Genomic DNA, 26592 nt, shown 5'->3' with positions numbered 1-26592 from the left:
AGCAGACATGTAATGAAGAGGCCTACATATGATTATCTCTACTGTGCGTATTCTAGGTAAAATGGCAGTGATTCTCTACTTTGAGGAGCTTAGTAAATGTGACATATTTAAAAAAAGAACATGAACTGTACAAACACTGCATGTACTAAATAATAGGTGGTCATTAAAGCTAATAGGAACAGCAGAGAAACCATGAAAGAAAAGAGAAATGGGTTATTTGGAATGGACATGATACGGGTGACGCTAAAACACAGATATAATTCTGGTTGAATAATATTTTATAATTTTAGTCTTATTTTGATCTAACTCCCAGTGGCAACTTAAATGAATGACTTTTTATGCATGCTTCCTTCCTCATGTGCTACCATGCACCATCTAGTCTTAAAAACTCAAGTGTGCCTACAGGGCTTCTCCGATGGCTCAGCGGTAAAGAATCCACCTGCAAATCAGAAGATACACTAGATTTAGGAGACTCAGGTTTTATCCCCATGTTGGGAAGATTCCCTGGAGGAAATGGTAACCCACTCCAGTATTCTTGCTTGAAAATAATCCTGTGGACAGAGGAGTCTGGCGGGCTAAAGTCCAAAAGGTTACAAAGAGTTAGACACAACTGAGTGAGTGACCATGAGTGTGTGCATACAGGTTTGAGGCGCATGTCAGGATCCTACATTCTAATAATCAGATACTACTGATGAAAGTGATCCAAGGACCACATCTAAAAAAAACTCAGAGCCAGTTATTAAATCCAAAAGGCACTTAAATAAAACTCTAGTAACTATAATATCTGATTTATATTTATTAAAGTTTAATCCTTTTAAACTGGATCATCGAAAAAGCAAGAGAATTCCAGAAAAACATCTAGTTCTGCTTTACTGATGATGCCAAAGCCTTTGACTGTGTGGATCACAATAAACTGTGGAGAATTCTGAAAGAGATGGGACTATCAGACCACCTGACCTGCCTCTTGAGAAATCTGTATGCTGGTCAGGAAGCAACAGTTAGAACTGGACACGGAACAACAGACTGGTTCCAAATAGGAAAACGGAGTACGTCAAGGCTGTATATTGTCACCTTGCTTATTTAACTTCTATGCAGACTACATACATCATGAGAAACGCTGGGCTGGAGGAAGCACAAGCTGGAATCGAGATTGCCGGGAGAAATATCAGTAACCTCAGATATGCAGATGACACCACCCTTATGGCAGAAAGTGAAGAACTAAAGAGCCTCTTGATGGAAGTGAAAGAGCAGAGTGAAAAAGTGGGCTTAAAACTCAACATTCAGAAAACTAAGATCATGGCATCCAGTCCCACCACTTCATGGCAGATACATGGGGAAACAGTGGAAACTGGCTGACTTTATTTTTGGGGGCTCCAAAATCACTGCAGATGGTGACTGCAGCCATGAAATTAAAAGACACTTACTCCTTGGAAGGAAAGTTATGATCAACCTAGATAGCATATTGAAAAGCAGACACATTACTTTGCCAACAAAGGTCTGTCTAGTTAAGGCTATGGTTTTTCCAGTAGTCATGTATGGATGTGAGAATTGGACTATAAAGAAAGCTGACTGCCGAAGAACTAATGCTTTTAAACTGTGGTGTTGGAGATGCTTGAGGTCTCCTGGACTGCAGGGAGATCCAACCAGTCCATCCTAAAGGAGATCAGTCCTGGGTGTCCATTGGAAGGACTGATGTTGAAGCTGAAACTCCAATCCTTTGGCCACCTGATGTGAAGATGACTCATTGGCAAAGACCCTGATGCTGGAAAAGATTGAGGGCAGGAGGAGAAGGGGACGACAGGATCAGACAGTTGGATGGCATCGCTGACTCAATGGACATGAGTTTGGATAGGCTCTGGGAGTTGGTGATGGACAGGGAGGCCTGGCATGCTGTGGTTCATGGGGTCGCAAAGAGTTGGACACGATTGAGTGACTTAACTGAATCCTTTTAACACCAACAGTTAAAAGTAATTCTCATTTCATGTGGAGAATAGTTCAAGTTACTTACCCAAGGAAGTATCAATGTAATAACATCATGTGCCTCCTCAGAACTTTCAAGTACTATAAAATTACTCTTGAACATACTTGTGAATTTTTCTTTTTAAAGCTGTAATTTTTCCAATTTAAAAATATTCTTTTCAGGTAAACTTTAAAACTTACTTAAAAATAAGAATTACTACCTAAAATTTTGCACAAAGTGCTAGAAGGATGGACTATTTGAATTTTTACCTCTTCTGTTGCTAATATAAATAAGATAGTAAAACTGCCAGTAAGTCAATGAGGAAGAAAATGAGACAATAATCTGTGTATAAATTAATATTCCAAAACTGAGAAATTTCCTTATCAATAATTTGAAAATAAAAGTTAGGCAAGTAACATCCAAAATAAAATTTGCTACCACCAATCTAAAACTGGGTAATTACTTTTCTTCTATTCCTAAGAAAGCATCATCTCCAAATATCTTTCCGTAACACCAATAATGTCTCTAGTCATAAAACCATAGACTTAGCAAGCCTTTCCTTTGGCCTTTATCTATCAAAAAAATTATAAGTAAAAATGTCTTATCTCCAAAAACTAACTTATCTTCCTTATAAACTACCACCAGATTTCTAAACTTTGTAATTTTGATTGATTAATTTTAGAAATAAAGAACTACATTTTAAAACCCTGGGTACAATGGAGTATGGGAATATTATCTATAGTCTCACCATGCTAACAATGCATTTCAATGTAATTATGTATCCTTTCATCTGTTAAGTCTTTCCATGTTACCCGTATTACCTTACAAACCATAATTTACATAACCAATTTCCTATACAGGAGAATTTAGATTGCTTCTAATTTCTCCCTATAGAAAGTAATGGTGATATATTTGTATGCATCTAGCATTTCGCTACTCTATTAAATATCAACATAGTTTGCTGTATCACTGCCCGTGCATTTTCTTAGTTCTTCACTGTCCCAAAGTAAAAGTTTAACTCCTTAGGCTGACCCACATTAATAATAATTTTTGCCTTTTGTTGTTCTCTTTGCTGACTTTGCTTCATTAAAAAGGTGGCTCCCAACATACCCCACCTCCCACCCCCAAGGTTTCTGATTTCATGGTTCTTCTCTGTGTTAGTTCTCCTGTGTGTTAGTTTGCCTTCCTGAAAACGAATAGCTATTTTTCCTTCTTATCTAATTCCTCTATCCCCCTCAAAATCCACCTAAGTCAACTTATAATACCAAAAACTCCATATGGTCCCTTTCAGATAACTCTTATTTAACTAAAATTAATTTTACAAGTAGTAGATTTGTGCATGCCAAGATCACTTAAATAACTAGCTTTTCAGACTGCTGAAATACCTTTTTAGGCCCAAGATGGAGTCACTCCTGCCCAAGGTGCCAAACCAGCAAACTGAAATTTAGGTAACTTTCATGTCCCTATAAATGCTCCATTTGACCAGAAATGCAGTATGTCCTGTCAGCCAATCCCCAAACACGAAGACAGCTCTGGGCTTCCTCATCCCAAGCAACGCTGACAATGTTACCCCACCCAATCAAATGATCTCTTATTAGTATCTTTCTTGTTCATTACTATTTATCCTATAAAAGCTTTCTCCTTTCACCCCAGCTGGCAGTTCTAGACAACAAACTGTCCATCTCCTGAAGTATTAAGTTTTTTTGCATTATCTAAACTGACTGCTTCAATCATTTTCTTTTAAATAATGTATAATCATTCAGTAAAGTCAAAAAAAGTAGTAAATAACTCTAAGTTCAAAATAAGTCTATTTTTATAACAAACATTTAAATCTTAATTATTTCAGTTTCAAGGATCACAATGCTTACTAACATGACTTTGCTAATTTCCTTAAAAAACACTACTCGTTCACAACTAAATTAGTCACCTCCAAAATGTTATTTAGGCACGCCAAAGAATGACTATTTTCCCACTTTACAGTAATAAAATGTCAAGTTAAACCACTAAATATAAATGTTAAATAACATTCCAAGCAGTTGTCTGGTTCATAAATTTCTGCTATGTTACTAACACAGAGAACCAATGAAATACATAAAACTCTTGACTAAATCTTTGCCCTATTCACCTTAGATGATAAAAGTGATAAAGTATATAATATTATTTTTACTTTCAACATTGTTGAATAAACCCCACAGATCCCAATCAGATTAGGAGTAAGACCAAAAAAGGGGAGAATAATTAGGATAATAAATTACAACTACATAACTGCAATGTTAACATTATCAACTGGTAGCCCACTCAAAACAAGGGCAATTTTGTTAACATTATCAACTGGTAGCCCACTCAAAACAAGGGCAATTTTAATTATCTACAGTGAAGTGTATAATTTACCTGCAAATCCAATCTATTTTAAAGACACCTCCCAGCATTTTAGCACTCATTCCTGCTGGAAGTACCCAATGTATAGGAGATCCTCCATGATGTGATTCTGAAGAAAGTCTTGCAAATCCTAAGGGAATAAATTATAATGTATTCATGCAAATATAATTAATGTTTTTACATATCCAAATTATTTTTACCTTGAAATTTCCCTTGAAAAATTAACACTGAAATTTTACCTTGAAATTTTCCACTCTCTCTCACAGAAAATATTAAGATAACACTCCTTGCAGATCTGAATGCAACATTCAATTTCTTCTCATTTACAGGCAGTGTAGACCATACACCCTATATAAATGACGTGAAGATCACAGATTGAAATTAATATAAATCTTTTATGTTTCCAATTATATTTGCAAAAGACCAAGGCTACCAATAAGCTATTATGAATAAAGGTCCTATTTATCAGCAGTCAAAATAATATAATACTCGGGAAAAATATGGAGAAAATTAACCAAACTTAACAAAAATATTAAAACTACGAGTGAAAACACATGAGGGCAGGAGGTGACCAAAACATATGAGCTAGAATTTTATACAATAAAAACAATCACCAACAGTTACTCTAAATTAGAACCATTTACTACCAGAAAAAATTTTGTTTGAAAGTGAATCACAATGTGTACATTTCTTCTTTAAAAATTGTGTCTAGACTTTCAATGGCTAAGTCAGAGATCTCTTTTGGTAAATGTCACAAAAAATGCACTTGAAAATATGTGTGTTATTTCCAAATATCTCTTGACACTGATTTCTAACATAATTCCACAATGATAAGAGAACAGACTGTACGATTTCAATACCTTTAGACCATGAAATTTTTCACTTTGTTTTACATCCTTGGATATGTTCCAATTATCTCCTGGATTATAGTCTATGGGAACATGAATAGAATTTGTACCCTGCTATTGTGTGAAAACTGTATAAATCTTAATTATGTTGAATTGGTTCATAGTGCTTTTCATGTCTACTATACCATTCTACTTTTGTATATTCACTCTATTAATTTTAGAGTTTAATACTGAAACTCCAACAAAAAAATCTTAATTCATCTCCTTAAAAAGTTAACTGTAATCTGTAGTGGAAATTTTCCAATAAATGTGTTATCCTAGTTTCATAATTTAAAAAAACAAAAACAAAACTTGCTCAGGGACTTTCCTAGTGGTCCAGTGGTTAGGACTCTGCATTTCCACTGCAGGGTACACAGGTTCAATCCCTGGTCAGAGAACTAAGATCCCACATGCAGTGCATCAGGGCAAAAAAAAATTTTAATTTAAAAAATAAAATAAAAATAAGTAAAATAAAAACTGCCTAATGATGAAAAAATATGTTAGTAAACCACAGGGAAGAATTTCTATTAAGTTTGAATCATTTCTCTTTTCAATTTAAGTTCAAATTTTCATATACCAATAGTTTGAAGACTTGTGTTTTATGTAGAGCTGGAACACAGCTACCATTTCCAAAACATTTTAATCAATTCTTTCTTCATGAAAGATTAAGAAGCAGAATGGTAAAGTAAAGCAAAAGCTCCAATTCAGTTTGATCTGCTGATACATACTAGATCTCATTCACATTAGATGCTTAAATACTTTTGCCTAAATCCACTTCAGCTAAGGAACAGAATAAATTTCCATTATAGTTATCTGGCATATTATTCCTTCCATCTGTAAAATTTAATGGGTTAACCTCAAATCAGAAATACAGGATCATTAATACTGACAGAAATGTCTTAAAAAAAAAAAATGTTTAGTTTTACCTTTCTTGAAGTCAGTGGAAACTGTCTTAAACCAAAAATATGAAAATACTGTAATACTTTGTATAAAAAGTAGATGTAGTTTACAGCAAAGACATTAGAAAAAAATTAATGTTACAACATCTGACAGCAACCAGGTACATCCCTTTTGTAAAGGCTAGGGTAGGCCTATAAACTGAGTCTTCTCTTTTCTTTGAAATCCAAGTGATCTTACTTTTGAGATTCTCCATAGAGGAACACCTTCTTTCCAAGAAAACCTCAAGGTGGAAAACAAGCAGTAACATAAAACAAAAACTGGCTGACTAAAGAATCTTTTTAAAAAGTGTTGGTATAATAAGCTAGCAACTTGAATAAAGCAACACAAAACTTGAACCACTTCTGCAGTACAATGTATAATGAAATATATTCTTCAAATATTGAGTAATTTTACTTCTAAACTCATCTTCAGAAAATTTACAAGAAAACTTAAAGTTACTACTTGGGTTGCTTAACCAGTCAAAAAAAGCAGACCCTGCAGGGCAACTGGGGGAAAGAGCTTTAAAGCTTTAATGAATATTACGGTATCTCATGTACTCAAGTGATACTTAAGTCCACCTTCACAGTTAAAATTTTCAAGGTTAGAATAGTTTCAACAGAACTGATGCTAATACCTTAGCTTTGGCAAGGGACACATTCTCATGGTTGTTACTCTTTATGAGAAAAAATCTTGCATCCTGTAGAACATATTTGAGTTTACTGGTTTGATCTGAAAAAAAGAAATCCAAACTGATTAACCAGAGGCCATTATCACACAGAGGAATTTAAGTTGTACTAACTGAAATTAGCCCTCCGCAACCCAGCTAAACTTTTAAAATTCATAATCACCCATTCAACCTGAAAAGCTAAGCCACAACACGTAGTAAAGCAAAGCTAAGAAAAGACACCAGCATTTTGCAAGAAGGCAAACCTAATATAGTAATGTTCTGATATATCAGATCCATATTTTGTGTGAAAATAGCTATAAATTTTATGGATTTTTATCACATTAATCATTTAAAATTGTTAATAAATTCTTATGCTATTAAAAATATATATATATTTTACACACACACCCCATCCACTCTGTCCAGAAACTAAGATAGCTGAAGATGTTTGCTATTTTTCTAAAAGATATGGCAGAAAAAAGTGAATATGGAGCTCTGTGTAAGACATTATTTTTCCCCCCTTAATGCAATATATCAGAACATTACTACATTAAAACCAACTATTAATGGAGAACCAATAAGGCAAAATAATGACTTTAAAGCAGCATGCAATGAAAACAATTTCAAATTTAAATGATACCTTTTCGGACAGCACGAACGGAAGATGATAATTTCTCATGCTTCTTTTCTGAACCTGTATTTAGCCAAAGTACATTTGTTCAGATTGGGCTTTAATAGAGATAAGACAAAATTTCTACAGTCTTGTCACATAAAGTTCTCATTCAAGACAAATTATTCTTCCTGGCGCACCCACACACACAAAAAAAATACTTCTCAATGTGTACGAGTGTTTTGCTTTTTGGGTTGTTTGGATGTTTTTAAAAATATTTGAACAATTTCTCACTCAGAAAACTAGTCACTGAATCATCATCTTCCAAGAAAAAAAAAAAAAGTGAAATTCCACTTAAGCAGTAACAGAACAGGATTAAAATAATAAGAAAAAGCTTAGTTTCTTCTAGAATTATTACACTGAACATGCCAGAAATCAATACTAATGAACATCAACAAGTTCACGCTAAACTACAGCCTCCACACTTTTTACAGCAGATTACATTAGAATCAGTCAGATATGATCACAAATAAGAGTAAATGAGAATACCTGCATATGACTCCGATGCAGAGCTTCCACTTCTATCAAAAATAATAGGAGATATGCCTCTAGCTCTCTTTCTTTCCTTCTTTTTCTCATCTAAGAAAGAATTAAGACAAGATTTTTAAAAACATTACAATGTAAGTTAATCAAATAAGAATGTATCATCATGTCTGGATTTTCCATAAGTATTATTCATTACTAACCTCTCCTGACCTACTTAACTTCCTCAGAAGAAAGTGTTCCAATTCAGACACTGTTCAAAAGCTAAGCACATTTTTTATTTCTCCTACCAATTTGAATCAAATAAAAATGCACAGCCATTAATTAAAAACTACTTACCCTATATATAAAAGAAAGTCTTAAAAGTTTTGAAAGGGGGGAAAAAAAAATTCTGCAAAGCAAACACTACTTTTCTTTCAATTAAATTTATGGTGTTTCCTCACACCAGCCAGAATGGCTGTCATCAAAAAATCCACAAATAATAAATGCTGGAGAGGGTGTGGGGAGAAAAGAACCCTCCTACACTTTTGTTGGGAATGCAAATTGACACAGCCACTATGGAGAACAGTATGGATGTTCCTTAAAGAGCATTCAGCCTGTATGACCCTGAATCCCACTCCCGGGCATATATATGATTGAAAAAGATACATACACCCCAATGTTCACCACAGCACTGTTTACAACAGCCAAGCCATGGAAGCAACATACAGTCCATCAACAGAGGAATAAATTAAGAATATGTGATACATATATACAACAGAGTATTACTCAGCCATTAAAAAGAATGAGATAATGCCATTTACAGCAACAGGGATGGACCTAGGGAGTGTCATACTGAATGAAATCAGACCTAGAAAAATATCTTATGACATCCCTTATATGTGGAATCTAAAAAGAAATGATACAAACAAACTTACAAAACAGAAACAGACACACAGACTTCAAGAACCAACCTATGGTTGGGGGTGGGGAGGTGGGAATGAGCGGAAAGGATAGTTAGGGAGCTTGGGATTGATACGTACATACTGCTGTATTTAAAATGGGTAACCAACAAGGACCAACTGTATAGCAGAGTAGGTATTCTGATCAATGTTATTCGGCAGCCTGGATGAGAGGGGAATTTGGGGGAGAATGGATACATGTGTATTTATGGCTGAGTCCCTTCCTTGTTCACCTGAAACTAGCACAACACTGCTAATCAGCTATACCCCAATAAAAAATAAAGTTAAAAAAAAAATTACAATGTTCCCTTCTATGCACCAAGTATCACTGTTTTAAGTCCTCTTTTTAAAAAGTTTACTATCATTCTTCAGCAAAATTCCAAGTCTGATTCGAGATGTCCAATGAACCCCAGAACTCAAAGGTTTTCAACTGTTCAAAAAAAAAAATTACACTAAATTAGTAACTCCCTTCGGGTCGCTACTGCTTGCTTCTGTGTCTTCAAATACATTCTTTTTGACCATTTCCTTCCTGAATTACTGCTTATTTTCAAATTCAATTCAAAATTTATCTCTAAAAATCTCAGTGATAGTCTGTATAGTGCTGTTAAAAAGCTGGGAATCTTTAATAGAAAAGGTTTGTATTACTTATAAAAACAACTTCAAGCTTAATTTGGAACTTTATAAGCATATAAATGAAGACATAAAATGGAATTAGGCTTTCCTGTCACTGTTTATCAGTATTTTAATTGCATCATGATAAGCACCTTTACAGCTAAAAAAAACAAATATGATGGGAGAAAACACATATACTTATTTTTATAAAAATAAGAGAATGTTGAAATGATAATCAATAATCTTTCATATAAACTTCTATTTTAAAAGCTTTAAGTAGATTATCTCCCTTAATCCTTAAAACAAACTCGTGAGATACATAATACCATTATTCTCACTTATAGAAAAGGAAACCTCAACTTAGTGGTGTGGTTAGGAAACTTGGGCAGGGTCCCATGGTTTCTGAGTGGCAGATCCTAGTTTCTAACTTGAAAGTACAAGCCCAGAGCTCTATTCTTATTAAGAGAATAGAAAAGATATTTTACTACTGTTCTTGAAAGTGGATTCTAAGTTTAAGCTAGTTTAAAGAGGGAAAACTACAAGGTAATAAGTTCCTTTTAAGTAAGCATTTCTCCCCCTTGTAATTTACTACTAATACCTTCTCTAAATAAGACTGTTAACAAGAAGTTTATAAATGATGCTGATGTTTCTAACTCTGGCAAACAGGAAAAGCAAGGCAGTACATACTGACACAATTTCAAAACCAAGCCCATTTAAAGCTAGCAACTGGGGAACATACTGCTGCTGCTGCTGCTGCTAAGTCGCTTCAGTCATGTTCGACTCTGTGCGACCCCATAGGGAACATACTGATGATATTCATGTAATTAGCTATAGAAAGAAGTATTCCTAGGCTTGCCAGCTTTGAATGAGGCCTAACTTTCAAGTTTTAAAATCCTCTCCCTTGGGGTAAACTGTTAAGACTTCAAAAGAAATTAAACTGAAGTTTTGGTACAAAATAACTGAAAACCTCAACCGAACAGATGAGAAACAGGAGTTTTTGTCACATCCCAAATCTCTTTCTCATCATGTCTGTTTTGTTCACTGACTACACATTCTTATATAGCGTCTAGCATACAGAAGGAACTGAATTCATTCAATCAATTAACATGCACATGAAGGAGACTAGAAAAATAAACTTTGTTTTAAAAAAATCATTCTAAATTATTTCTTTCAAAACGTCTAACATGTTTCTTTTACTTTTTCCTATTTGAACAGCTAGGGAATCTAAGCATTACAGGGTTTCCCTGGTGGCTCAGATGGTCAAGAATCTGCCTGCAATGCAGGACACCCAAGTTCAACCCTGGATCGGGAAGATCCTCTGGAGAAAGGAATGGTGATCCACTCCAGTATTCTCTCCTGGAAAATTCCACGGACAGAGGAGCCTGGGGTGCTACAGTCCATGGGGTTGCAAAGATTTGGACACAACTGAGTGACTAACATTTCCAAACATTACAAATTGATCACAAAAAATAATACAACTCCTATTGCTATTTAAAAATAATACTTTATGATTCTAAGTACTAAAAGAATCTCAACTAAGATAATGCAGGAAAAATAAGAGAAGCAGATCTTGCCCAACAATTTTTATATAACGTTAAATATTCTATTACCATGAAAAATCTCCAAGGAGTTTTTATCTTTTTTGTACAACTAACTTTCACTGATCTTAAGTTTATGATCCCCTCTCCTATTATTCTCAGATCAAAAAAACAGTTCACCTAAAAAATAACCTTTAACAAGCACCAACTGTGTCACTTTTATTATAAAAGGAAGTTGCTAAAGTTCTGAGGAAAAAATAAGGTAAAATAAACCAGAGTCTAGAAAATTCATGACAAGGAAACTAAACTGTCATCCTTTGTATTCTTTTCAAGAGTTTCAGGTTCTTTTTCTTTCACAGTAATAGAAACTGCTCCGTGATAAAAATAATAATATCCTGCATACTAAACAGTCTTTAAAACATGTTCCATGTAAGAGTTCTTCCAAAGAAAATCACAAAGCTTCCTTTAATAAGGAAAGTAAGAGTTCCAGGTATCTCTAACAATAAATCTCTTTAACAGTTTTAATACCCAGGTTTTCTAAAAACCATTGGCTAGTATTCAATACAAAATATCTAATCTACAAAAAACATAAAAGTATGAATAAGTATCTTGCTAAGTATTAGCATCTAGGAGCTTATTAAAAATACACTTGATTTCAGGTCTGATCTATTTATACAATCTCCTTGGTGTGCGTGTTTACTCGCTCAGTCGTGTCCGACTCATTGCAACCCAATGGACTGTAGCCTGCCAGGCTCTACTGTCCATAGATTCTCTAGGCAAGAATACTGGGATGTGTAGCCAGCCATTACCTTCTCCAAATAAGTCTCCCCTATTTAACTTAAATAAGAAACATTCAAGTCTAAGAAATATCATTCCTAATGTAGAGACCAAAAAGAAGATTCCTACAATAAAATGTCCCCTACTTCTACATTTTCACACATTCTCCACAATAAAAAAACACTCATTCATACTTCCAATGCAATTTGTGTTCTCCACCCATTATCATAAATTATAAATGCATATCCCATCAGTCTATGCAAAGTATGATGGAATAATAGTAACAGATTCCACAAGTTTTTTTTGTATTAAACCCAACTACCCATCTGTTCAGTTTAACTCTTTAACCACCTTCAAAAACCTACCTCCCAAACCTAGACTCTGGTGAGTAAAAGGCTAGCACTACTTCAGCTGCCAAATGGAGAATACCTGGCCATCTGCTCTAACATTTACACTATTAAGAATATGATTAACCAGCAATGTACTACTAAAATGATAAAATTCCATAATGACATTGTAACTATCACATATATCAAAAGAATAGAACTTTTCTTGTCTTCCAATGTTTGTTACATTTGGCCTATGTAGCAGATCTGATTGCACCTTTACATTAAGACAGCCAAATCATCATTAGTGGCCAATGTTCTTTAAGGACCCTGACCTCTCCTTGCTCTACCTTCTGAATTTCTCCCCCAAAGAGGGTCCCTTCAGCCTACTGACTACAACTATCTACTATTCCTACTTTAAGTCTCCTGGGTCAGAGAAAGTGGCAAAGCATCTAGTATTCTTTCCTAGTCTCTCATAAGAATTTTATACTCTTATTTTCCACCTAATACCTTTTACACCCAGCCCTCTGGAGGCATTGCCCCAGTCAGTCAACCCAAAGGTATAAAAATAAAACTTTATGCTCCCAAGAGAAAAACAAAGTTATTTTGATTTCCGTTGCCACATTATGGAAATCTAGAGGCATTTAACATGAAAATACTGTAATACCTAGCAGATAGGTTCCATATGAATATACTTTAAGTAGAGCAGTGTTTAAAAAAGCTGGTGTCAACTAGTATGTAAATCTAACCTCAGATGTATTTCCTTATTTGAGTAACAAATAAAGTAATGTGCATTTGCAATACAATCAATTTGGAGCTGAGAAACACCTTTACTAAGAAATGTAAATCTTATTCAAGTGCATAATACATCCCAAAACACACCATATTTTTTTAAAAAAAGAACAAAAACACAGGACAGTCTTACTAACATCCCACAGTGCCTCAAATTTCATAATTCAATTTTAAAATATTCAAGAAAAACATCAGGTCAATTAAAAAACTTTTATATATAAAAGTTAGTACCTGATCCATCTGTTCCTGAACCAGATCTGACAGACCCATCCGTGAAGGTAACAGATTCGGAATCAGAGTCGCTAGCCTCACTTCTAGTGTCATAATCGTTTCCCTCTTCCTTCTGGTCTCTCTCATCCTGTTCATATTCTTCTTCCTCCTCTTCCTCCTCTTCTTCCTCCTCCTCCTCCTCCTCTTCCTCCTCCTCCTCCTCTCCATCTTCATCCACCTCTTCATCTTCCTCTGCATCTTCTTCTACCTCTTCGTCTTCTTCCACATCTTCCACCCCCTCCTCCTCATTCTCAGTGTTGTTGCCTTGCTCATCAGAAGAACCACTGCTGCCAGTCTCGTGGTCAGAGCCATATTCTTCAGAGTTCACTTCCTCCTTAGAAGACTGGCTGGATCTGCTTGCACGTCTATCCACTTCAAGCCCAATTCTCTGATGTTTAAAGAAAAAGGGAATCAGCAGTCATACAACAGACAAGGTCAGAATGAATAAACAGTTCTAGCCTCAAACAGAATTGAAAGAATTGCTTTCTGTTATTATATCTGCAATAATATTTACTACCTCAGAATCATCTGGTGTAGGGGATTTGACCCTCCTTTCAGGATCCCTTTTCCGCAGACAAGTTTTGTCTGGTTGACTCTTATAAGGTTCTCTGGAGGCACTGCTTGACAAACGAATCTTCCGATCAGCTTCTAACCGCTTGTTTCTTTCAGATCTTTGATATTCCTCATTTTTATACTCTGTGACTGATTTTCCTTTTGTACTAACCATTCTTTTGTTGTTGTTAACTGATGAGCTCAGTGGCTTAGAAATCAACTGTCTTGAATGAACAGAAGGCTTTTGTCGCTTTGTGTCAGCAGATTCCATTCGGTCACTTTTCCTTTTTGAACCTTGAAAATACCAAAAAAAAAAAAAGTCTGGGTATTAAGACTTATTTCACCAAAGTTCAACAAGTAAATATATCAGAGAGAAAAAAGAGCCTCATTTCTTTAAAATGCCTTCTGAAATATTTGTACTCCAAAGTTAATCATAAAGAAAACACAGCTTTCAAATACTGGAATAAATTCACTTATCTGAGACATTTCACATGTTTGAAAAAATATTTATTACTCTCTTTCATGTGGAATTGGTACCAGTGCTTGTTATGATTGTGTTTTTGGTGTTAAGAGCCTCAAGGAACAAGTACAAAAGCAAAGACTTAAGATATTTATCTCTATGTACACTGTTATTTTAACAAAATAAACAGAAATCTTACCCTTTTTCTCATTTTTATCTTGTTCACTCTCTGGATTATAGAGTTCATCATCCTGTTCTGGTACTTCAGTCAAAATATCATCTAGAACATTAAGTTCTCCATCTGAAAGCAAGGAAATTAAAAAGTAATGGGGAAAAATCATTAAGTATTTATTTTTGAGTACTTACTGTAAAGCTATTTAAGTATGAGAACATAACCTTTAAGGAGCTTTTATTTCAGGATCAAGACACAAGAATAATTCCTATAAAACCATACAAAGTTGAGGATACGATACAGAGCCCTGGTCTACAAAGCCTAGAGTATATATCACATAGGGTATGAAAGGATATACTGGAGTACAAAAAGAAAAAGTGAGAACTTATTTGTGCATCATCCTTTCATCTCTAGTTTTTGTCAACTGCTTTAAACTGTACACAATGAAAAAAACAACAATACAGGTGCGTAACTTTTAAATAAACATATCTATCAAAGGGATTCCCAGGTGGTGCTAGTGGTAAAGAACCCGCCTGCCAATGCAGGAGATGTGAAGAGATGTGTTTGATCCCTGGGTCTGGAAGATCCCTGGGGGAAGGGCACAGCAACCCACTCAAGCATTCTTGCCTGTAGAATCCCATGAAGAAGAGCCTGACAGGCTACAGTCCATGGGGTCACAGAGCATCAGGCACAACTGAAGAGACAGCATGCGTATTTATCAAAGATTGTGTATTTTGGGAAAATACTTACTGATTACCATTTTACAATTCAGAAACTCTGCTAGACTGCAGCTTAAACAAGTAATCAAAGTTAACATCACCCACAGTGGGTCAAAGCGGTATCATGGACCCTGGTATGACACATTACTCATGGAACAATTCTGCAATATTCCTATGCAAAATACAAAACCTAAACCTATACATAAAGAAACAAATACAAAACCAACCCAAATTTAGAGGCATCCCAAAACATCAATATCATGAAATACAAACAGTAGGAAAACACTGCAATTAAAGGAGACTAAAAGACATGTGATACAGCACATGATCTGAGACTTAACTGGAAAAACTAGTGAAATCTAAGTAAGGTCTGCAGACTGCAAGTATCAATGTTAACTTCCTGATTTTGATAGTACTACTGTTAAGTAAAAGAGAATTCTACTTTTTAGAAAATACATACGTAAGTATTTAGGACCAAAGAAGCATCCTGTCTGCAACAGACAAAAGATGGAGTGTGAATGAATTAGAAAGACCAATATGGTAAAAAAATGTTAACATGTGAAATGTGGTTGAAAAGCATAAAAAATCTTTGTACTATTGCTACAGCTATCCTGTTGTCTGAAATAAAGTCAAAGCAGGTTAAAAGAAGGATATTAGTGATGGGGTACATAACCAAAAACATTTGAGGCTGCTGGTTTGGACTATAAAAAGTATAACTTGTCCAGACAAAGGAACCATTGACTATAACTGATACTTCCAATGACCATGAAAACTTACAACTCAGTTTCATCATCCCACCCCCCTTCATACCACCCCCATCCTGTCTAACAGGACAAAAAAATTCTTAGAAATATATGCAATTATGTATTTACTACTTTAAACTGATTTTTCCCTCAAATAAGGCACTAAGCTAATGGTTAACGTTTTAAACACTAAGCATACAAGCATCAAAAATATCTTTCCAAATTTAAGGTGTCATAACAAGAGGTATAAAATCATAAAAACTGATGAGACAGGACAACTGTACCCATGGCTCTAGCCGAAAAGCAAAGTCCACTCAAAGTGTAACAAGGTTTATTAACCTGAGGTCTTTGAACAGGTTAGATATAACTCAAACTTCCCCAAAGAGGAATAGAAATCAGGGACTGAAGAGAACTAAAGCAGATAATGTAGGTAAAATAAGAGGAAAGGCAAGGTGACACAGGATACAGAAAACAAATCTTCTGTACTTGGAGCCACAGTTGCTACTTAGAACACTGAAAATTACGTATGCCTGAAACAGCAAAGTAACTGATTTCTTTGAGCCATAAAAATGCTTCCCTGTACTTTACTATTTTTCTAAAATGAATATATACTATATGGACGGCTTCCTTTTTTTTTTTAATGTTACTGAAAATCAAGATATGTAAACCAAAATGGTTTCTCGCATGCTATGGGTTCATATTTTCACTGAAGACAATCCCCTCGAAACCTGAACAGTGCAAATACAATCTTTGGATGCTACTGCTAGGTTGCTTCAGTCGTGTCCAACTCTGTGACCCCAGAGACGGCAGCCCACCAGGCTCCCCCATCCCCAGGATTCTGCAGGCAAGAACACTGGAGTGGGTTGCCATTTCCTTCTCCAATGCATGAAAGTGAAAAGTGAAAGTGAAGTCACTCAGTCATGCCTAGCGACTCCTAGCGACCCCATGGACTGCAGCCTACCCAGCTCCTCTGTCCATGGGATTTTCCAGGCAAGAGTACTCGACTGGGTTGCCATTTATATTATAAATAAAGAATAAAAAGATAATTTGATTTTTAGAAATCCATGTTTTTCAGATATTAAGCAATCTTTGGGTTGAAGTTCTCTAGTCAGTAAAAAAGTGGGTCCAACAAATCCTGAAAGATAAGACATCTGTAGAACCAAAAGAAAAAAAAAAAAAAACTATGACATGAAAGCAAATAAGACAATTAATACAGTGCTACCTAAATCTTTACAAGAAATTGCTAGTTCTTGATTAGAAATATCCACCCAAAAGCTTGAAGTCACATGAAATTATATACTTTTATACACGCTAAATCTAACACAGAAAAAAATACTGTGAAGCTGATTATATCAATTTAAATTTTAGACACGCCTAAACTATGGTTTCCCTACAAAAAGAGTACTATACTCTTTAAAAACTTCAATAAATAATTGTATTAGACAAACCCAAAGATTAGTTGCAGTTTTAGAAAGTATTTACAAATTTTTAAAATACTAACCAATACTTGCTTTTCCAACATTTTATCACTTTCATACATATCATACATGATACACATAAAGTATATTTAGATAGACTACTTTGCAGATAAAGAAATAAGAAGCTCAGAAGTTGAAGTTACAAAAACTCACTTGTCTAGAGTTCAGGCTTTCTAAATATATGGTTAAATTACACATAAACAATAGAAGTCCCCTTAAACAAAGTGTAAGAAAAAACCACAAAGCATCACTGAAAGGTTGGGTGCACTAGTAATTAATTTCAAATTAGTGCATTACAAAGCCCTGTATCCCAAACACTGCAGCATCTTAAATTTACTTTAAGTTCAACTATAATATCCTCATTTGATGTCTACAAATGTTTACCTACTTTATACTCTAGGACAACAAAAATGTGATTGATTTTATCACAAAATTGAAAAACTAAGACCTGCAGGACAAAATTCAGCCCACGGCCTATTTTTGACTGGCAAGACAAGAATGGTTTCGACATTTTTAAGACTGTGCTTTTAAAAGAGAAAAGAATATACGACAAAGACCTTATGAGGCCTACAGAGCCTAAAATATTATTTTCTGACTCCCTGATATAAAAGATTGTATTTGTTACTTTTCTCCACCACTGAAATCTTTTATTTGCTGAAATATGATACAGATGAGATTTGTGTTTGAAAGGAAGAAAATCCAGGTCATCATTCAAGAGCTAGGTATCTTTGGGGAAGTCCCAATCTGAGCTCCAGTTTCTTCACCTCTGATAAGAGGTATTTAGAATAAAAGGATCACTGTTTGGGGTGGGGATGGGGAGGGGCGGGGGGGGGGGGCAGGTATTTGACCCTCCTGAACCTTGCATTAATAACGACTAGGGTACATGATACACAAAATATAGTCCTGAATATAAAACAAAATCTTCTTTCCTCAATAACACAAATATATAAATATTCTGACTATTGCAGTAAATTTAACATGCTATCCCAAAACTTGGTGACTTAAAACAATACAGTTATTTATTATTACTGCTTATGGTTCTGAAGCTCAACTAACGTCTCGCAGGTGGCTGTAGTTAAAGGATGGCTAAAACCATCTGAAGGCTTGCTTATTCACACTGGCTGGATAGATTCAACACAGCTGGGGCTCCTAGGCCATGCTTTTCAAATGGCACCCTCTACCATGACAGCTTCAGCATAGGTCAACCTCTTTCATGGTGGTTTAGAGCTCTAAAGATAATACAGCCCAAAAGAAAAAGGGCCATAGTTATTTTACTCCAAGACAATCATAAAAGTCTACTCAGGTTCAAAGAGAGGAGCCAGGGACTCCAACTACTGTGGAAGAAATGTTCCAAATACTTGGAAGGTGTTATCCAAACTATCACCACTTGCTTAGTTTTGCTTATTTAATTATAAATGTAAGATGTATTCTTAAAATAATGAGAGTATTAGGTTATAAAGCTAACTGCTTCCTATGACCATTCATTGGCCAGAAAATGTACACTTTGTATGTATTTTAATTCATGTTTTTAATTTAAAATGAATTAGCTATAAAGAATTATTTTAGTAATCTCAGAAGTTACTACTATGAAAGATTAACCTACCCCTGGTACATCCTTTTGGGGAAGAAGAGAGAAAGTAACAACCACTGGTTCTCCAGTGTGACTTATTTTATGCTTTAAATCACTCATTTTATCCTGAAATTTAACATTATTCTGCACAGTGATATGCACATGTTCAATTTCATCACAGTAGTTTGACAGCAGCACCATAAGAATATTAGCAATAAAATGAACAAAGGTTAGCAGATGCCTGGTTAAGAATTCTATATAAAATATAACTCAAATGCAGCATTTCCTAATAGGATTTTTAGATGAATTTATTTATTTAAAGATATATTTATTTTTATTTTTTGGCTGTGGTGAGTCTTCACTGCACAAAAGCTATTTTGTGGTGCTTGAGTTTCTCATTGTGGTGGCTTCTCATTGCACAGGCTCTAGAATTTGGGCTCAGGAGTGATGGCACATGGGCTTCTCATTGCGGTAGCGTCTCTTGCTGCAGAGCAGAAGGGTGCGAGGGCTTCAGCAGCTGCAACACATGGGCTCAGCAGTTGAGACTCCTGGGCTCTAGAGCACAGGCTCAACAGTTATGGCGCATGGGCTTAGCTGCTCTGTGGCATGTGGGATCTTCCCCAACCAAGGATCGAACCCAAGTCCCTTACATTGCAAGGTGGACTCTTAACCACTGGACCACCAAGGAAGCCCCTCAAATGCAGTATTTAAAGTGCTTTATTTTTTGAGAAATCTATATAAAGTCTTTAAAAAAAAAAAGACCCTTTTAAAGCCACAGCAAAAAATGAATTTTTCACAATGTGTCGACGCAACAAAGTAACTCAAATGAAACACAAACAGTATTCCCATTTATAGTTAAAGTTCAAATCTATTCAAACTTATACAGTAAGAGCCTGTAGAATGAATTTAGCTCTTAGACGGTTTGTTTCTGAAAGCTCCAAGGGTTTAAAGTAAAAACATAAATTCTACATTTTAATAAAAGACTATTTGATCACTAGGGGCCCAGATTCTTACCTGAAAACCACCAGATGGAGCAGTCCTGAGAGTCTTTGGTAAAGACACAGACAAGGTAATTTATGTCAAAGCTGTGCATGAGACAATCTAGCTTTATGTTTCATCAGGGTATTTACCAATACTTCCTGAACATAGACCATACTTATCCCTTGCCATTACCTATTGTATTACATAGGGCTTCCCTGGTGGCTCAGATGGTAAAGAATCTGCCAACAATATGGAAGACCTGGGTTCGACCAGAGTTGGGAAGATCCCCTGGAGGAAGGCATGGCAATCCACTCCAGTATTCTTGCCTGGAGAATCCCCATGGACAGAGGAGCTGGTGGGCTACAGTCCATGGGGTCACAAAGAGTCAGACACAACTGAGTGACTAAGACACACACAGTTCAGTTCACTCACTCAGTAGTATCCGACTCTCTGCGACCCCCATGGACTGCAGCACGCCAGGCCTCCCTGTCCATTACCAACTCCCGGAGTTTACTCAAACTCATGTCCACTGAGTCAGTGATGCCATCCAACCATCTCATTCTCTGTCGTCCCCTTCTCCTCCTGCCTTCAATCTTTCCTAGCATCAGGGTCTTTTCCAGTGAGTCAGTTCTTCTCATCAGGTGGCCAAAATATTGGAGTTTCAGATTCAACATCAGTCCTTCCAATGAACATTCAGAACTGATTTCCTTTAGGATGGACTGGTTGGATCTCCTTGGAGTCCAAAGGACTCTTAAGAGTCTTCTCCAACACCACAGTTCAAAAGCATCAATTCGTCGCCGCTCAGCTTTCTTTATAATCCAACTCTCACATCCATACATGACTACTGAAAGAGTCATAGCTTTGTCTGTACTGACCTTTATCAGTAATGTCTCTGCTTTTTAATACTGTGTAAGCTGGTCATAGCTTTTCTTCCAAGGAGCAAGAATCTTTTAATTTCATGGCTGCAATCACCATCTGCAATGATTTTGGAGCCCAAGAAAATAAAGTCTGCCACTGTTTCCACTGTTTCTCCATCTATTTGCCAACACACACTCTATTAAAAAAGCATTTTATCTGCCTGACCCTAGAATGCATATACCCATAACTCTTGAGCAACACTGATATTAAGTAACTACAAAAAAATTTAAGGTTCAACTCAAGACACTGAGGTAACAGGAACACCAAACATATACACTTTTAGTACACAAGATATCTTGTGAAAGAGTAGGAATGCTAAAGGGGACAACCCTACTCAACTCCAGTGGATTCACTGTCTTAAGTGAAATGCAAGTACCCTGTCAGAGCTTATAAATTTTCAAGAGGATTTCCAAATTCAGATTTCTACTTGAATTGTCTTTCAAATACTTCTTGATTTAAAACAAAACAAAGCACGCTGCTGCTAGCTTGATTCCCTTATGGAAATACAATCATCTGTGAATGCTTTGCATATGCAATATATGATGTTCATACATGGACTTCATTATCATCACTGGTTAAGCAAGCATCATCATATGTTACCATCACAAACTATTAACAAACTGAGTTTTGAGATAAATATACAGATCCACAATACAACAAACAAAACAAAGAAAAAAATCACTGTTTTTAGAGAACCTGTTCAAAACTGTGTTGGTCAACAAGGCTTGTCTTCTGTAGATGGGAGTATTTGTTTGGATAAGATAAGCACAGGAACTTTAAAATCTAACTGGCTTTCAAAGTAGTTTTTAACCTTTAGAAGGTTATGTATGGAACAAGTATTCCAAAAAGCCCAATGAATTCAAGTACTGTGAATAAAATCTCACAGTTCTGAATCCAATCACCACAGGAATTAAGCAGGCAATTTCTCCAATTACAGGCTTGAGCTTTCAGGTACAGGTATTACAGAAGCATTTATACAAGGTAATGTCTGCTTATTACGTAGCAAATGTGCAAAGCCCAATAATACAAGGGGTTTATGACCAAAGTTTAACTGTTCTGTTATTTACAGCAAATTTTTGCAACTTAGTACTCTTTCCACTCTACCAGAATTACACCTCAACCTTGAAATTCCTGGCCTGAAAGGCCACAGTCCTTAACTCCAGGGATATCAGTGTCGAAAATAATCTTTATCTGAGAAATGGTTCGTTGTTTTTTTGGATTCTGGAAGCTTCTGGATCAGGAGATACAGAGTACTATTTATTTCAGGATCCAGGTTCAGACTAAGACCTTAAGTATTTAAAGGGAGGAAAAACAATCAAAAAAACCTGAGCAGTTAAATATATTGTGCTTTTTGTGTCTAACACAGGGCACCAATACATTACGGTTGTTATTTTAATTCAGTTAATATAGTTATAGCGGGGTTTGGCAATGGAGCAACATTTCCTGGAGCCTCCCATTCTGTTTTGTTTTAGATTAGCCGAGTCTCTCAGTTATTTTTTTGTCATTCAAAATTGTCACTCCTCTCAAAGAGACTTGGATTTCCCATCCCATCCAAACTTCCTGTCTTTCAAAAAACAAACAACTGAAGTCTACGGAGAGCATTTGTAGCTTTCTGTCCTACGTCTAGCATGGATAAAACAAATACACTGGAATATTAAACATAATCCATGCTTTATAAAGGCCTAACTAAAGTGAACGAACACTATCTAGCCCTAAGGACTTACTAGAGTGAGGACTTGTGTGTGCATGTATGTTACCAAATGCACATATTTATATGTACTTGCATGAACGTGTGTTATGTATAAACTGAGAAACTCAACTTTAGACATAAATAACAAATATCATATAACTAATCAGTTTTTAATGAAGTCCAACCTTGAACTAACTAACTACAATTTTCTAAATCATTTATTCAAGGTACTGAGACAATTACTGTACACCAGGAATAGGGTAAATAAGACAGACATATTCCTGGCCCTCATGGAGCTTCCAGTTGGGTAACACGCAAAAAAAAAAATGTTACTTTTTAAACTGGTACCTCATTATCCACATTTTAGATATATTAAACTTGTGTAACTGTTCTCCAGAAAGAACTTTTTAAGAACTTAAATAAAATGCAAAGATGTTTATACAGAAAAGCAGCAAATAACATTCGATAATACCACCAACATTTCAACATCTTCCAAATCTCCACTTTGGATATCACGACAGGAATTAAGCGGGCAATTTCTCCAATTACAGGCTTGAGCTTTCAGGTACAGGTATTACAGAAGCATTTATACAAGCTAATGTCTGCTTATTATGTAGCAAATGTACAAAGCCCAATAATACAAGGGGTTTATGACCAAAAGTTGAACTGTTCTTTTACAGCAATTTTTGCAACCTAAACTCATTTCTTATCAAGATCTTACACCACTTATAGAATCTTTAAAGAAAGGCCTAAGGTTTGTGCCATGTCTAAGATTCTTACAGGGCTTATCTTTATAATTTCTTAACGTTTCATTCAAGACAACTGATGACAGTAAGTACTGAGCTGCTCATTTTTCCTTGTTCAATGTGAAAATAAAGTCAAGTATTAATTCTAATTCTAGCTATTTTCCAGCTGTTTGACAAATATCAAGAAAGTAAGACACCCTAGGCCTCAGTTTACTTATTTGCAAAGTAGGCTATTCTAGAAATCTTTCCATTTCAAAATTAAATAAGCAACTCCAGTAGGTATGTATCTGCTAGCTTTCCCAGTAAATTATAGACAATCTTAAACTATAAGATAAGCACTTTTATCATAAATTTTGAAATAAGCTCAATTATGAAAATTAAGTTTTTAAAAACTACATAAATGTGAAGCCTTTCAAAAGCTGGACAATTTATCCTAAGTATTCATGTAGTTAGACATTTTCACCTCTAAATCCATTTCTAAAGCAAAAAATTCAATATAGCACCTACTCTTTTTCCTCGTGTACAACTGTGTCTACTCCATAACTGACTTACAACTATGTTCATCTTGAGACAAGTAACTCTTGAGAAGTACCAAGTTTTACTCATTTTTTATCTAGCTCATCTCACATACCACAACCGCCACCCCACACACATAGCTCATAGATTACACTCTTGAAACAATTGTTGACTGAGTTAATTCTTACTGATTAAAATCATCTATTTAATACTACTATACTTCTAATTAAAAGCAGTTTGTTTTATTTACTAACATCATGCAATCTTATGATCACATTCCTTCTGGATTTCTCAAAAGGAGGGGAGAGGATTTTTAGGGCTCATTAAGGAAGGAAAATTCAACTACTAAAACCTAATCAATCCTATGATTGCATTCCTTCTGGATTGCTAAAAAGGAGGGGAGAGGACTTTTAGGACTCATTTAAGGAAGGAAAATTCAACTACTAAACCCAGTCACCGTCTCCTGCTTAAACCAGGAGCAGTTATCTTAAACATATTCCCACCTAGTCCATTTCCCAAGGTTGTCCGTATCCCTAGAACAGTTCACTGATTTTTCCAGTTCACTGACTCTTTCTTCTTTTAAGGAGCAATATTAGAGATCACATATCTAATGGAACTTGACTCTACAGTCCATTTAACAAATTGCTCCCCTCGCCAAGTTAATTAGCCACACAAAAGGGTAGATCCGAGAAACACAGGGCAGCAGCTGGCCATCTATGCATACATTTTTTAATAATCAGCTATATCCTTCCCAAAACTATTACAGTAATCTTTGGGTTGTAAAAAACCTTAACGCACCACCCAATCTAGACTACTCTTCAGACTTGTATTGATTCTGGATCTACATTAACATTTCTAGGCCAGGAAGGCCAGTATTTCAAAAGACCTGATATTTCATTCTGGCAACATCAGTTCCTCCCAAATTTCAAAGAAATTGTATCCCTCCGACTCTATAACTTACATTTGTTCCTAGTTACCCTCCAGGAACTACGCAAAACGTGTGTCTTTCAGAAGAGGGGCCAAGATTTTTTCTGCCTGGCCTGAACCACATAATCATCTTTTCAAACATTACCTTTCCCATAGTAAGTAAATATGTAACCAAATAGGCCATTCCTGCCACTGCCTACTTAACAGGAACAGCCAGAAATTACTTGTCGACATTTCCCCGGACTAATCATCTATCTATTCCACGTCTTAAACATCTTTACTTACTAGACTACCAGCTTTAATCGTGGCATTAAGGGTTTTCGGAAATTCAGCCTAACAGAAAAGATTGTTCTGAAAATACGCATTACCTCCGCATAATACTACCAGGAAATAAACCCAAGGGCCTGCAACTCAGAAGAGGCCTTCTCTCAGCCGCGCCCAGGACGCATAAACGTTACGTGAAGAAGAAAATTAGGATCAAAGAAAAAATCCAAGGCTAGATGAAGCGTTAGGTCATGTGGAGACCGAGGACGAAAGGGCAGGCCTGGTCCTTGAGGAGACCGGCTCCGCGCGGAGTAAGCTAACCTCCTCAACCCCCAACTCACAATGACGACCACGGTTCGGGCGCCCACTCCAGAGCCCCGACTCCGCTCGTCACCTTTCTCCGCACTAACCTTTCTCCTCTCGGCTGTCGGCCGCCATTGCTCCCCTCTTGTTTCCGCTGCTGCTGCTACCGCCGGGGCCGCTTCGAGGCGACTCGCGCGGGTGCCGCAGGCGCGGCAGCAAAACAGGCGCGTCCGTCAGTCCGTCCGCTGGGCTGCGCGCTCCGCACCGTGGCCTCTACACTTAGCCTTCCCGATTCACCCTTTCTCCCCGCTTCTTCCCTTTCTCTCTTTTCCCCTTCCCTCCTTTCACTCTAGCCACCCGCAGCTTAGGCCCAGCCTTCCCGTTGGGGCTTAAAGACGCGAGGCGGGGGGGAAGGCGGGGGGTTGGGGGGAGGGAAACAGATGGCGACGGCGGGCGGCGCTAAAATGGAGCCTGCTTCCTGCGTGAAACAATCCAGCTCCCGAAGTGCCCTGCGCTGTTTACGCTACGTTCCTCCCTGGGAACGTCACAGTGCGGAGAGGGACGAGGAGGCGGGACGCAAGAGAACGTGACGTAACGTCCGCACGTCGTGCCGCCCCCCGCACCCCGGAAGTCTCTGGAATGAGTTTCATTTCTAGTGATTAAGTATTTCGAGTTACATGCTATCCTGCGTACTCCCAGGTTTTGTCACCTGAAGCGCCTATTAAAGTACCTTCCAGCCTCAAGGCAAAAATGCTTCCTGTCTCTCCGCGGGACACCTGATTCAGTTCTGAAAATTGAAGGCTTATTTAGCACAAGTCTGGGCCAGTCCCTGTGTGGCCACCACTTTCTCCACTAAGTACAGGATGTACTTTCTAATTTGGTGCTGAAGGCTTACCGAAAGGCAGCTCAGGATGCGATCAGCACACTTGTAACAAAAGCCTACTAGTTTTGTTTTTTACTGGGGAAAGGAATTATATTGTATTTTAAAATAGCTTTGTAAGTCACATAAATTTGACTTAAACATGTATCGAGCTTCTAGGGTACACAGTTGAGTTAAACAGACTTAAGAAATGAAAACTACGAAAGTGACCAAAAATCATTTTATATGATAGAGTAAGATCTTCGAGGACACTTGCTTTAAGTTCATTGTCTTAGGGATGAAAATGTAGTTCTGCTTCACTGTTCCATAACTGAGTTTACAAGGGAAAGAAAATCTGAACGCAAAAAAAAAAAAAAAGTTAACATTGTTAAGATATAAAATCAAACTAATGACAAATTTAAAGAAAGACAGGATCTATGCTGCCTTGTTCTT

At 36.4% G+C, this 26592-nt stretch overlaps 1 protein-coding gene across 5 annotated transcripts in view; it reads right to left on the bottom strand.

The window, feature by feature from the left end:
* YTHDC1 (YTH domain containing 1) overlaps positions 1-25797 on the bottom strand; it is a 38723-nt gene extending 12926 nt beyond the window's left edge. The window contains exons 1-9 of one of the 5 annotated variants that reach the window (XM_018049516.1): positions 25388-25797; positions 14453-14554; positions 13759-14087; positions 13203-13629; positions 7992-8081; positions 7473-7526; positions 6800-6894; positions 4579-4687; positions 4352-4469 (exon numbers count right to left, since the gene is read on the bottom strand). In XM_018049516.1, the coding sequence (XP_017905005.1) occupies positions 4352-4469; positions 4579-4687; positions 6800-6894; positions 7473-7526; positions 7992-8081; positions 13203-13629; positions 13759-14087; positions 14453-14554; positions 25388-25415 (1352 nt within the window). In that variant the 5' untranslated portion in view covers positions 25416-25797. The remainder of the gene's footprint in view (positions 1-4351; positions 4470-4578; positions 4688-6799; positions 6895-7472; positions 7527-7991; positions 8082-13202; positions 13630-13758; positions 14088-14452; positions 14555-25387) is intronic. The other 4 variants (XM_018049519.1, XM_018049515.1, XM_018049518.1 and 1 more) reach the window with 4 other exon arrangements.

Source organism: Capra hircus, chromosome 6 (assembly GCF_001704415.2).
Source record: "Capra hircus breed San Clemente chromosome 6, ASM170441v1, whole genome shotgun sequence".
In the NCBI taxonomy this organism is placed as follows: Eukaryota; Metazoa; Chordata; class Mammalia; order Artiodactyla; family Bovidae; genus Capra; species Capra hircus.
Note: the sequence above shows the minus strand (reverse complement) of the source record. Positions and strands in the feature narration are given on the sequence as shown.